The sequence below is a fragment of the Mirounga leonina genome, unplaced genomic scaffold (genome assembly GCF_011800145.1).
Source record: "Mirounga leonina isolate KUSES-001 unplaced genomic scaffold, KU_Mleo_1.0 Mir_169, whole genome shotgun sequence".
Classification (NCBI taxonomy): Eukaryota; Metazoa; Chordata; class Mammalia; order Carnivora; family Phocidae; genus Mirounga; species Mirounga leonina.
Genome location: NW_023270431.1, coordinates 21830852 through 21844879, shown reverse-complemented (window position 1 = coordinate 21844879; position 14028 = coordinate 21830852). Strand labels below are relative to the sequence as shown.

The window sequence follows — 14028 nt, the reverse complement described above, 5'->3', positions numbered from 1 at the left end:
CTAGTACTTTCATCATTTTGCACATATAGGCAAACCAGATTACAGAATGATTAGTGGGATACAAAAAATTCAATAACATAAAATGCGAAGATTGCATTTACTGTGAGATTAGTGGAACGATTACAGGGAACTAGTTGGCCAGTAGTTCTGAGAGTTCAACCCTTAAGCCAAATCATTTCCAGTCCTGGTTGCAGTTGGATGTAAATAGATAATATAATTCATTGTGAGAATTGTTATCAATAATAGAGATATGCAAAACTTATAATGGTATTGTAGAAGAGATTGATTTAGTCTGCTAGAGGGTGAGGAAGGTTTCTTGGTGGTACTAGATTAAAGCTTCCTGGACAAAGAGAACTAGGGAGGGTAAAGCATATTCTAGTAAGGAAACATGTTGAAGGATGAAACTGCATAGCACTTTCAGGGAATTACAGATAGTTTAGTATGGTCAGAATACAAGATGCATGGGAAGCTGAAGTGAGAAATGAAAACACAATTATTATTATTATTATTTTTTTCCTCCTTTAGGTAGTCAGAAACACTTAAGAATTTAAGCAGGAGAGGGGCGCCTGGGTGGCTCAGTCGTTAAGCGTCTGCCTTCGGCTCAGGTCATGATCCCAGGGTCCTGGGTAGGAGCCCAGCATTGGGCTCCCTGCTCCGCGGGAAGCCTGCTTCTCCCTCTCCCACTCCCCCTGCTTGTGTTCCCTCTCTCGCTGTGTCTCTCTCTGTCAAATGAATAAATAAAATCTTTAAAAAAATAAAAAAAAATAAAAAATAAATTTAAGCAGGAGAGTGACATCAGATTTGCATTTTTGAAAGATTTAACTTTCCTGATGGAGCAGATGCTAGATTAGAGGTGTTAGGAATCCCATTAGAATAACATTGTAAGAGTCCAGGTCAGAAGTAAGAAGAGGCAGACAGTGGTAAGAAGAGGTAAGACAGAGATAGTGAAAATGGAGAGAAGATGTAGTTTTAATCTTGTTATTTTGATAGATGTACATTTTGCAGTGAAATGGGAGTGACAAATGTGTTTAAAGTTGATATCTTGATGGGGGGATTTCTGAGAATTTGTATAATTTAGAATTAAAGCATTGAAAGGAATATAGGCTTTTATGGGAGATAGGCTTGGGTTCATTGGTCAAACTTCACTTTCCTCTGATAAAATGTGTTTTATACCATGCAGGGCTTTGGTGATAATGAGATAACATAATTTCTAGAGAATTAAAAAGGATGTTTATCGAGGGCTGTCATGTTCTTGTTTTTCATTACTTAAATTTTTTTTATCTTTTAAAATTTTATTTTAAATTGTCATAAAATATACATAACATAAAATTTATCATTTTAACCCATTTTAAGGGTGCAATTCACTGGCATGAAGTACATTCACATTGTTGTGCAACCATTACCACCATCTATCTCCAGAACTCTTTATATCTTGAAAACCTGAAACACTCTACCCATTAAACAATACTTCTCCATTTCCCCCTCTCCCAGCCCCAGGCAACCACCATTCTACTTTCTATCTTTATGAATTTGACTACTTTAGATACTTCGTATAACTTGAATCATATAGTATTTGTCTTTTTGTTACTGATAAGTCACTTAGCATAATGTCATTGTGTTGGGAAGAACCGAGTCTTCCTCCTTTGTTTCTCATTTACTCTCACACTACTATCATATTTACAGTACTTTTGACACCAGATGTGTGTGGGTTTTCCCCTACCAAGCAGTGCTCTGTGACACTAGCTGTGTAGTCTACAATTTAACTCAATTCTGACACTACTTGGAAATAGTGTCAGACCCCACAAGTGAAGGGCTCAGTCCTGTACGAGTCCTCCCATCCCACTTCAGATGCCAGTCACAAGTCCCGCTGTCACCTGTGCTTGTGATCGAGTGGCTATAAATCTGAGGTTCCCACAGCTACCTCACCAGGTTCGATTAATTTATGCTAGAGCTGCTAAGAGAACTCAGGAAAATACTTAAATTTATCAGTTTATTGAAGGATACGATAAAGGATACCACTGAACAGCTAGATGAAGAGATACATAGGGCGAGGTCTGGGAGGGTCTCCAGTGCAGGAGCCTCTGTCCTTGTGGAGTTCCCATGTGTAGTATGTAGATGTGTTCACCACCCTGAGAGCTCTCTGAACCCCATACTTTTGGGATTTTTATGGAAGTTTCCACATGTAGGTATAACTTATTCAGTCTGTTTTCAGCTCTTTTCCCCCTCTCTAGAGAATGGAGGATGGGACTAAAAATTCCAAGCTTCTAATTATGGCTTATTCTTTCTGGTGACCAGTGCTCATCCAGGAGCCTTCCAGGAGCCCATCCAGAGTCACCTCATTAGTACAAAAGACACTCCCATCACCCAGGAAATGACAAGGGTTTCAGGAGCCCTTTGTTAGGAATGGGGATCAAAGATCAAATATTGTAACAAAAGATGCTCTTATCAATCCAGGAAATTACAAGGGTTTTAGGAGCTCTGTGCCAGGAACTGGGGACAGAGACCAAGATATATATTTTTTGTTCTCCCACAGTCATCAGGGATCATCCATGTTGTGGCATATGTCAAAATTAACTTTTTAAGACTGAATGATATTTCATTGTATATACCACATTTTGTTTATTCTTTCTTTTATTGATGGGACACTTGAATTACTTCTACCTTTTAGCTTTTGTGAACATGCTGCTATAAACACAGGTATACAGATCTCTTTAAGGAAAACAGTGTTTTAAACTTATTACATATATAGTCATCTTACATCCTTGTGAGAGAGCTACTATTATGTCCATTTTAATGATAAGGAAACTAATGCAGAGAAGATAAATAATTTACTTGTCTAGATTCATACTCTTTTGTGTTAAATAATTTTAACTTTTGTGTTTAGTCAGATTAAATCTAAACCCTGTTAGTAAGATGTCTGACTTTCCTAAAATTTTCCATGTAGCAATTCATAGGGAACAAGTTGTAATCCCTTCCAGTTGTTATAAATGCATTTACTTCAAAATCACAGACCCTGTTTAACTTGGTATATAATGATTTTTATTTCCTTTAGTCTTACAAAAATTGTATGACTATGTAAGCTTTGGAGTCTCAAACTGTTGATTTCCTAACTAAAGTTACGTCGACATTTTAAAATATCTTCCTTCTGTTTTTTTGGTGGGCTTATATTTCTGCACTAGCAAAAGAGCAAGGTGGTTTTGTAGTTGCACTTTTTTTCTTCTGTAACGTATGAATTTGGCTGTTTATCTTGAATTTCTAAATAAAAACAAATTTAAGTGCCTTTTAATTGTCATATTGTTATATTTAGTATTAAATTCCATTTTTCCCCCCCCCCAGTGGAAAAGAAGCCTGAGAAATAAGGTCCTCTCTCTAGACCATAAAAGTAGGAAAAGTATCCGTGGACGTCCTGTCACTTCTAAAACATCACCAGAAAGGTAAGATATATGTGTGTGTGACATAGGATGGGCTTATACTATTTATAAATAGTGTGATCATGGGTGATTCATCTAGCCTCTTTGGGTCTTAGTTACCATACTTTTGAAATACAAAGACTGAATTCAAGATTCAATTCTAAGGTTCCTTCCAAGCTTGAACTTTTTGTGATTCTAAGTCATTTTAACTCCCCCCCCCCTTTTTTATGCATTTGAAACATCTTGATAATCTTTAGCTGGTAAAACAAGAGTTACATATAGACTGATTATAATGCTTGATTCATCATTTGTGGTCTACAGTAAGAAGGATGCTCAATTTAGCAACTGTGGGGCTAGTCATAATATTAGTGAATTATGGTTATACTAGAATTAAATATATGGAGGATTGAAATTACAATTATCAGAAAAAATTTAGAGCATTTCAGGATTGGACATCCATAAATGACTAAAAAGTTGTTATTGTACAAAAGGGCATTGAATTTTCTTTTTTTGAATAGTGAATGAATGAAAAAATGAGTAACAAAGTAAAAATTACGGTTACTGGGAGATCACATGAATTAGAAGACTAATTGGAGTTCTTAAATTTATGCCAGAGCACTTTATAAGGTACTTAGTCTTATTCTCCCTTTTCAAGTAAATTGTCTGTAGGAAATGAAAAACATATTGATGATTCCATATCATTACCAATATTTAGTTCTCTCCCTCCCTCTCTCCCTTCCTTCCTTCCATAGATGTCCCTGTGGGTGTGAAATGGTGCCTCATTGTGGTTTTGATAGCATTTTCTAATAACATTATCTTTTTATGTGGTTGTTGGTCATTTTTATATCTTCTTTGGAGAACAGTCTATTTAGATCCTTTGCCATTTTAAAATTGTGTTGTTTCTGTTTTTGTTGAGTTGTAAGAATTCTTTTTATATTCTATATACAAGCCTATATCAGATATATGATTTGCAAATATTTTCTCCCATTCAGCGTTTCACTTTCTTGATGTTGTTGTTCTCTTTTGAAGCACAGAAGTTTTTTCATTTTGATGAAGTACGATTTATCTATTTTTCTTTTGTTGCTGTGCTTTTGTTGTCCCAAGAAACTGTTGCCTAATCTGACATTACAGTGAGTTATCTTGAGTTTTCTTCTAAGAGTTTTAAGGTTCCAACTATTAGATTTAGGTCTTTTATCCATTTAGAGTTAATTTTTGGATATGATATGAGATAGGCATCCAAATTTATATCTTTGTGAATATGCAGTTGTCCCAGCACCATTGGTTGAAAAGGTATCAATTTTTTTGGGTACTTTTGTTGAAAATCAATTGACTATAAATATAAAGGTTTATTGCTGGATTTGGAATTATATTTCATTGAGCTATATGTCTGTCCTTATGCTAGTACCACTGTGTCTTGATTACTACAGCTTGGCATTAAGTTTTGAAATTGGGAAGTGAGAGTCTTCCAACTTTATTATTTTTTTGAGATTATTTTGGTTGTTCTGGGTTCCTTGCATTTTCAGTTGAATTTTAGAATCAGTTTGTCAATTTTAATAAAAAAAGCCAACAAGGATTTTGAAGGAGGATGTGTTGAATCTGTAGACTAATTTGGGGATTTTGGCCATCTTAATATTTAGAAGTCCTCTGATTCATGGGCATGAGATATCTTTCCATTTATTTAGATCCTTTTTTAATTTCTTTCAGCAGTGTTTGGTAATTTATTTTCTTCTTTTTGATGCTACTGTGACTGGAATTGTTTTCTTAATTTTATTTTCAGACTGTTCATTGTTAGTGTATGGGAACTGATTTATATATGTTGACATAATATGCTGTGACTTTGTTTAAGTCTTACTAGTTATAGAAGTTTTTAGTAGATTTCTTGGAGTTTTGTTCACAAAGACAGTTGTACTTCTTTCTTTCCAACTGGATGCCTTTAATTTTCTCTCTTTGCTTTATTGTCCTGTCTACAACATCTAGTACAATGTGGAATAGAAGTGCTGAGAATGGACATCTTTGTTTTTTCCCCACTCTCAGAGGGAAAGCAGTCAGTATTTTACCATTAAGTATCATGTTAGCTAGGTTTTTCATAGATGCTTTGCTATGGTTTGAATGTTTGTGTCCCCTCAAAATGTTTATGTTGAAATTCTAATGCCCAGTGTGATGGCATTTGGAGGTGGATTCCCTTAGGAGGTTGTTTTAAGTCATGAGGGCGGAGCCCTCACGAATGGGATTATTGCCTAAATAAGAGACCTCACGGAGCTTCTTAGTTTCTTCCACCCTGTGTGGACACAATGAGAAGTTGGCAGTCTGCAGTCTAGAAGAGGGCCTTCACCAGAGCCTGACATGCTGGCTGTTACCCTGATCTTAGACTTAGCAGTCTCCAGAACCATGAGAAATGAATGTTGTTTGTAAGCCACCCACTTTATGGTATTTTGTTATAGTAACTCAGATAGACTAAGACATATCCTTTTTCATGATAAGGAAGTTCCTTTCTTTTTTTTTTTTTTAAGATTTTATTTATTTATTTGACAGAGAGAGACAGCGAGAGAGGGAACACAAGCAGGGGGAGTGGGAAAGTGAGAAGCAGGCTTCCCACTGAGCAGAGAACTCGATGCGGGGCTCGATCCCAGGACTCTGGGATCATGACCTGTGCCGAAGGCAGATGCTTAAGGACTGAGCCACCCAGGTGCCACAGGAAGTTCCTTTCTATTCCTAATTTGTTGGAGGTTTTTATCATGAATCTGTGTTGGATTTTGTCAAATCCCCTTTTCTGCATTCATATTATGTAATTTGTATCCTTTATTAATATAATATATTACATAACTTGATTTTTAAATCTTAAACCAACTTTGATTCCTGGGATAAATCCCACTTGATCCCGATTTATGATCCCATTTATATGTTGCTGGATTCAGTTTGCTAGGATTTTGTTGAGTATATTTACATTTGCATTAAGAAGAGAAATTCATCTGCTGTTTTCTTAGGTTGTCTTCGTCTGGCTTTGGAGTCAGGTTAATACTGGCCTTGAAGAATAAGTTGAAAAATGTTCTCGCTTCCTTTGTTTTTCGGGAAGAATTTTTGGAAGGTCAATATTAATTTTTTTAAAAATATTTTTGTTTTTAAGATTTTTTTTTAATTTAAATTTTTAAAAATATTTTATTTATTTGTCAGAGAGACAGAGAGAGAGAGAGAGAGCACAAGCAGGCAGAGGGAGAAGCAGGCTCCCTGCCGAGCAAGGTGCCTGATGGGGGACTCAATTCCAGGACCCCAGGATGATGACCTGAGCTGAAGGCATATGCTCAACTGACTGAGCCATCCAGGCATCCCTAAGATTGTATTTTTATGTATTCTCTGCACCCAACATGGGACTTGAACTCACAGCCCTGAGATCAGTAGTCATGTGCTCTACTGTCTGAGCCAGCCAGGTGCCCTAGTTTTTCTTTGAATGTTTGATGAAATGCACTAGTAAGCCATCTGGTCATTAGCATTTTGCATGTGTGTGTGGGTCTGAAGTTTTCATATTACAAATGTAAATTTTTATTTGTTATAGCTCTATTCAGATTTTCTATTTTTTTATGAGTCAGTTTTGCTAGCTTTTGCCTTTCTAGGAATTTGTTCATTTTATAAGTTATCTAATTTGTTGGCATATGTTTGTTCAAAATATTCTCTCATAATCTTTTTAATTACTGTAATATTGTTAGTGATCTCTTTTTCATTCCTGATTTACTAATTTGCATCTTCTCTCTCTTTTTCTGTTCAGTCTCCCTAAAGATTTGTTAATTTTGTTGATCTTTTCAAAGAACCAACTTTTGATTTCATCAGTTCTCCCTATTGGTTTTCTGTTTATTTCATTTATTTCCACTATAATCTTTTCTTCCTTGTTCTTGTTTTGGAAATAGTTTGTGCTTCTTTTTCTAAATCTTAAGGTGTATAGTAAGGTTATTGATTTGAGATCTGTCTTGTTTTCTACCATAGACATTTATAGTTTTAAATTTCCCCTGTGCTATATTAGCTACATCTCATAATTTTGGTATATTGTGATATTCTTTTCATTAATCTCAAAAGTATTTTCTGATTGGTAAGATTTTTTTGACCCGTTCGTTATGAAAGTGTGTATAATTTAATTTCTGCATATTTTTAAATTTCAAAGATTTTCTTCTATTAATTTTTTATTGAGATATAATTAACATAACATGATATCATTTTCAGGTATAGAATGTTAATTAATTAGGATTTGTATATATTGAGAAATGATCACCACAGTAAGTCTGGTTGGTCCATCACTATGCATAGTTATACATTTTTTTTTCTTGTGATGAGAACTTTTAAGATTTACTCTCACTTTCTTAGCTATTTTCAAATATACAGTACAGTGTTATTAACTATAGTCACCGTGCTGTATAGTAGTTCCCATGACTGAGTTATCTGTTGTTAATTTTTAATTGAATTTCACTGTGGTCTGACAACATTTTGTATGATTTCCTTTCTTGTAAATTTTTTAGAAAAGAATTTATTTATTTGAGAAAGAGAGAAAGGGAGAGAGAGAGAGTATGAGCAGGGGGAGGGGCAGAGTGAGAAGCAGACTCCATGCTGAGCAGGGAGCTTCACATGGAACTCGATCCCAGGACCCTGGGATTGTGACCTGAGCCAAAGGCAGATGCTTACCCAACTGAGCTGCAATATGGTAATTCTGTTTTTTATTTTTGAGGATCACTATACTTTTTTTTATAGCAGCTGCACCGTTTTACATTGCCACTAGTAGTATGTAAGGGTTCCACTTTCTCTGCATCTTCATCAACACTTTTTTTTTTCATAATAGCTATCCTAAGGGGTGTGAAGTAATAGGTGGTTTTGTTTTTGATTTGTGTTTCCCTAATAATTAGTGATGTTAAATATCTTTTAATGTGCTTATTGGCCATTTGTATATCTTCTTTGGAAAAATGTTTATTGCAGTTTTTTTTTTTTAAGGTTTTATTTATTTATTTAACAGAGAGAGACACAGCGTGAGAGGGAACACAAGCAAGGGGAGTAGGAGAGGGAGAAGCAGGCTTCCCCGCAGAGCAGGGAGCCTGATGTGGGGCTCAATTCCAGGACCCTGGGATGATGACCTGAGCCGAAGGCAGACACTTAACGACTGAGGCACCCAGGCGCCCCTGTTTATTCCAGTTTTTTGCTCACTTTTTTTTTTTTTTAAAGATCTTATTTATTTATTTATTTATTTATTTATTTGACAGAGAGAGACACAGAGAGAGAGGGAACACAAGCGGGGGCAGTGGGAGAGGGAGAAGCAGGCTCCCCACAGAGCAGGGAGCCTGACGCAGGGCTCAATCCCAGGACCTTGGGATCATGACCTGAGCCAAAGGCAGATGCTTAACAACTGAGCCACCCAGGCGCCCCTCTTATTTATTTATTTGACAGAGAGAGACACAGCGAGAGTGGGAACACAAGCATGGGGAGTGGAAGAGGGAGAAGCAGGCTTCCTGCGAGCAGGGAGCCTGATGTGGGACTCGATCCCAGGACCCTGGGATCATGACCTGAGCCGAAGGCAGACTCAACTACTGAGCCACCCAGCCACCCCTTTTGCCCACTTTTGAATTGGGCAGGTTTTTTGTTGTTGTTGAGTTTTAGTTGTCTATATATTCAGAATATTAATCCCTTATCAGATACATGACTTGCAAATATTTTATCCCATTTTGTGGGTTGCCTTTCTACTCTGTTATTAGTATCTTGAGATGTTTAAATCCTTTAATCTTCGTAAAGTAGTTTGTTTAGTTGTTTCCTGTGCTTTTGATGTTATATCCAAGAAATCAATGCCAAGTTCAGTGTCATGGTCATGAAGATTTTCCTGTATGTTTTCTTATATAAAGTTTATAATTTTAGGGGCACCTGGGTGGCTCAGTCGTTAAGCGTCTGCCTTCGGCTCGGGTCGTGGTCCCGGGGTCCTGGGATCGAGCCCCACATTGGGCTCCCTGCTCCGCGGGAAGCCTGCTTCTCCCTCTCCCACTCCCCCTGCTTGTGTTCCTGCTCTAGCTATCTCTCTCTCTGTCTAATAAATAAATAAAAATCTTTGGGGGAAAAAAAAAGTTTATAATTTTAGCTCTTGCATTTAGTTCTTTGTTCCATTTTGAGTTAATGTTTGTATATGTTGAGTAGAAGTCCAATTTCATTCTTTGGCATGTGGATATCCAGTTTTCCCAGCACCATTCTTGAAAATGCTGTCCTTTCCCCCATTGAATGGTCTTGGCACTCTTGCTAAAAATCATTTACTATATAGGGGTGCCTCTATGGCTCAGTCAGTTAAGCATCTGATCTTGATCTCATCTCAGGTCTTGATCTCAGGGTTGTGAGTTCAGGCCCCACATTGGGCTCCATGCTGGGTGTGGAGCCTACTTAAAAAAAAGATTAAAATCATTTACTATGTAAGAATTTACTTTCTCTGTTCTGTTCTGTTGATCTGTGTGTTTCATATGCCAATACCACACTGTTTTGATTACTGTAACTTTATAGTGAGTTTTGAAATAAAGAAGTGTGAGTCCTCCAGTTTTGTTCTTCTTTTTCAAGATTGTTTTGGCCATTGAGAGGCCCTAAAGTTCCACATGAGTTTTGGGATAGGTTTTTTTATTTTTGGAAAAAACATGATTTTGATACAGTTGCATTAAATCTGTAGATTGCTTTGAGTAGTATTGACATCTTAACTTATGTTAAGCCTTCCAATTCATGAACATGGGATGTGATTACATTATTCATGTCTTTAATTTCTTCTAGCCGTGTTTTGTAGTTTTCATTTTGTATGTCTTTTGCCTCTTTGGTTAAGTTAATTCCTTAAGTGTTTTCTTCTTTTTGATGCTATTATAAATAGAATTGTTTTCAAAATTTCCTTTCAGATTTTTCATTGTTAAATGTATATGCAGCTGATTTTTGTGTTGAGTTTGTATCCTGCCACCTTGTTCAGTTCATTTGTGTAACAGTCTTTTTGTGGAATCCTTAGGGTTTTCTATGTATAAGATGATACTGTCTCTGAATAGAGGTCTTTTTACTTATTCTTTTTCAATTTTGATGCCTTTTTTCTTTCTTCTTTTGGTCTCATTGGCTATGTACTGTGTTGTGGAGAAATGGCAAAAATGGGTATCCTTTTCTTGTTCCTGATCTTACAGGAAAAGATTTTAGTCTTTTACCAGTAAGTATGATGTTTGCTTGGGTTTTTCATGTATAGCTTTTATGATGTTGAAGTAGCTTCTTTCCATCCCTGGTTGAGTGTTTTTGTCATAAAAAAGATATTGGTATAAGATATCTCATAAAAAGATATTGAGCTTTGCCAAAATTTTTTTGTGTCAGTTGGGATAATCACTTATCTTTTTTCTATTCATTCTGTTACTGTGGTCTTTATATTGACCGATTTTTGTATGTTGAACCATTCTTGCATTACAGGAATAAATCCCACTTGGTCATGGTGTATAATGTTTTTAATTTGCTACCGAATTTGGTTTGTTAATATTTTGTTGAGGGTTTTAAAATCAATGTTCTAAAGGATAATGGTCTTTAGTTTTCTTTCCTTGTGGTGTCTTTGTCTGGCTTCAGTATCAGGGTAATGCTGGCCTCATAGAATAAGTTAGAAATTGTTCTTTTTGCTTCCATTTTTGGAAAAGTTTGAGAATGATTGCTGTTATTTTTTTTTTTTAAAGATTTATTTATTTATTTATTTATTTATTTATTTATTTATTTGAGACAGAGAGAATGAGAGGGACAGAGAGCACATGAGAGGGGGGAGGGTCAGAGGGAGAAGCAGGCTCCCCGCCGAGCAGGGACCCTGATGCGGGACTCGATCCCGGGACTCCAGGATCTTGACCTGAGCCAAAGGCAGTCGCTTAACCAACTGAGCCACCCAGGCACCCTGATTGCTGTTATTCATAAAATTTTGGAATTCACCATCAGGACCAGGACTTTTCTTTGTTGGGAGGTTTTTGATTACTGATTTAATCCTCTTACTAATTTTAGGTCAAGTCAGATTTTCTGTTTCTTTGTGATTCAGTCTAGGTTTTTTATTTTTAGGAATTTGTCCGTTTCATCTAGATGATCCAGTTGGTTGACATACAGTTCATAGTACTCAATAATAATACTTTTTATTTTTGTGGCATCATTAGTAATGTCCCCACTTTAATTTTTGATTTTGATAAATTTGCATCTTCTCTCTTTTTTCCTTCACTTATCTAACTAAAATTTGCCATGTTTATTAATTTTTTTTTTAAAGAACCAACTTCTGGTTTCATTAATCTTCTCTATTTTTCTATTCTATATGTCATTTGCTTGGCTTTTTATTATTTCTTTTTTCTGTTAGCTTTGATTTTAATTTTTCTTCTAGTTTCTACAATTGTAAAGTTAAGTTGTTGATTTGAGGTCTTTATTTTTTAAAGGTAAGCATTTATAGCTAAAAAATACCTCTTAGAACTAAGTGCTTTTGTTGTATTTTGCAATTTTTAAAAAAGATTTTATTTATTTATTTGACACAGAGAGGGAGTGAGAGAGCAGAAGCAGGGGGAGTGGCAGAAGGAGAGGCAGGCTCCCCGCTGAGCAGGGAGCCAGATGTGGGGCTTGATCCCAGGACCCTGGGATCATGACCTGAGCCAAAGGCAGATGCTTAAACAACTGAGCCACCCAGGCACCCCTGTTTTGCAAATTTTTGTATGTTGTTTTTGCTTTCATTCATTTCTTAAGTATTTTCTAATTTCTGTTGTGATTTCTTCTTTGAACCATTGGTTATTTAAGAGTGTGTTGTTTAATTTCCACAAATTTGTTGAGTTTTCCAGTTTACCTTCTTTTAGTGATTTCTAACTTCATTCCATTTTGGTCAGAGAAGATACTTTGTGTGATAATGATCTTTCTAAATCTGTTGAGACTTAATTTGTTCCCCAGAATATAGTCTATCTTGAAGAATGTTCTATGTACATTTGAGAAGAATGTGTATTCTCTGTTATTAGGTGGATTGTTTTGTGTATGTCTGTTAGATCCAGTAGGTTTATTGTGTCTTTTAAGTGCTCTAATTTGTTATCTTCTGTCAGATTGTTCTATCCAGTATTGAGAGTGGGGCATCGAAGTCTCCCAACTATTATTGTAAAACTGTCTATTTTTGTCTTCTGTTAATTTATGCTTTATATATGTTGATGATTTATTATTAGGTGTGTAAATGCTTATAATGGTTATATCTTCTAGCTGTATTATACCTTGTATTAATACATAATTACTTTCTTGTCTCTTGTAATCTTTTTTGATTTAAAGTATATTTGTAATCTTTTTTGATTTAAAGTATATTTTGTCTGATATTAAAATAGTCATGCTCTCTTTTGGTAGTATTTGCATGGAATATCTTTTTCCATCCTTTCACTTTTAACCTATTTATGTCTTTGGATCTAATGTGACTCTGGTGTAGACAGTAAAAGTTGAATCATTTTTTTTTTTTTAATTCATTCTGCCACTCTCTATCTTTGGATTGGGGAGTTTAATCCATTTACATTTAAAGTAAGTGTTGATAAGGAGTGACTTATTTGTCATTTTGCTATTTGTTTTCCATGTCTATAGCTTTTGTTTTGTCCCAACTTCCCAGCATTTTTCTCTTTTTTTGTTGTTGATTTTTTTTTTTAATAGTGAGATGCTTAAATTCCCTTTTCAGTTCCTCTTGTATAGCTATTTTCTTTGTGGTTACCACAGGGGTTACATTTAACATTATAAAGTTATAGTATTCTAGTATGAATCTACCTGTTTAACTTGAATAACATGTAAAAACTCTGTTTCTTTACAGTTTTATCTCCATCTCTTTTAATTCTTGATTTCAAAAAATGATATCTTTATATATTTTATGCTCAAAAACATAAACTAATAATTATTTTAAATGCATTTTCCTTTATATTATGTAGAAAACAAAATTTGCAGTTATAAACCAAATTTGGAATAATCGTAGCTTTTAGACTAATTTTTTTAAAAAAATATATTAGTCTGTTAAATCATATATAAAACAAACAGTGGAGTTTCAAACCAAAGTTACGCAGTTCCTCATGTATTTACTTTTATTGAGATCTTTATTTCCTCATATGGCATTGAGTTACTGTGTAGTTTTTTGTTTCTCCTTACAGGATTCTCTTGAGCATTTCTTGCAGGGCAGGCCTTATGGTAGCAAACTAGCAGCTTTGTTTGTTTGGGCCTGTCTTAATTTTTCTTACTCTTGAAGCACAGTTTTACTGAATATAGGATTTTGGCTGATGGATTTTTTTTCTTTTAGAACTTTGAATATATCAGTCCACAGCCTTCTAGCCACCAAAATTTTTGATGAGAAATGTTATTACCTTTTTGAACATTTCTTGTATGTGACAGATCACTTTTTTCTTGCTGCTTTCAAGAGTCTCTGTCTTTCAAGAATTTGATTATACTGTATCTCAGAGTGGCAAACAATAAAACAATAGAGATAAAGTAAATTAAAAATAAAAAAATAATAAAAATTTTATTTATTTGTAAATAAAATCTTCATTGAATTATTTTAAATTGAATATGCTTTTTGACTTTTTTGTATGTCCCTCACTAATACAGTGCCAGGCAGAGATAATATTCTCAGCCATCCCATGGTGTAGAT

At 35.1% G+C, this 14028-nt stretch overlaps 1 protein-coding gene across 7 annotated transcripts in view; it reads left to right on the top strand.

The window, feature by feature from the left end:
• SENP7 (SUMO specific peptidase 7) overlaps positions 1-14028 on the top strand; it is a 142199-nt gene that overhangs the window by 38387 nt on the left and 89784 nt on the right. For all 7 annotated transcript variants that reach the window (XM_035015287.1, XM_035015286.1, XM_035015285.1 and 4 more), the window contains one exon: positions 3337-3434. In XM_035015287.1, the coding sequence (XP_034871178.1) occupies positions 3337-3434 (98 nt within the window). The remainder of the gene's footprint in view (positions 1-3336; positions 3435-14028) is intronic.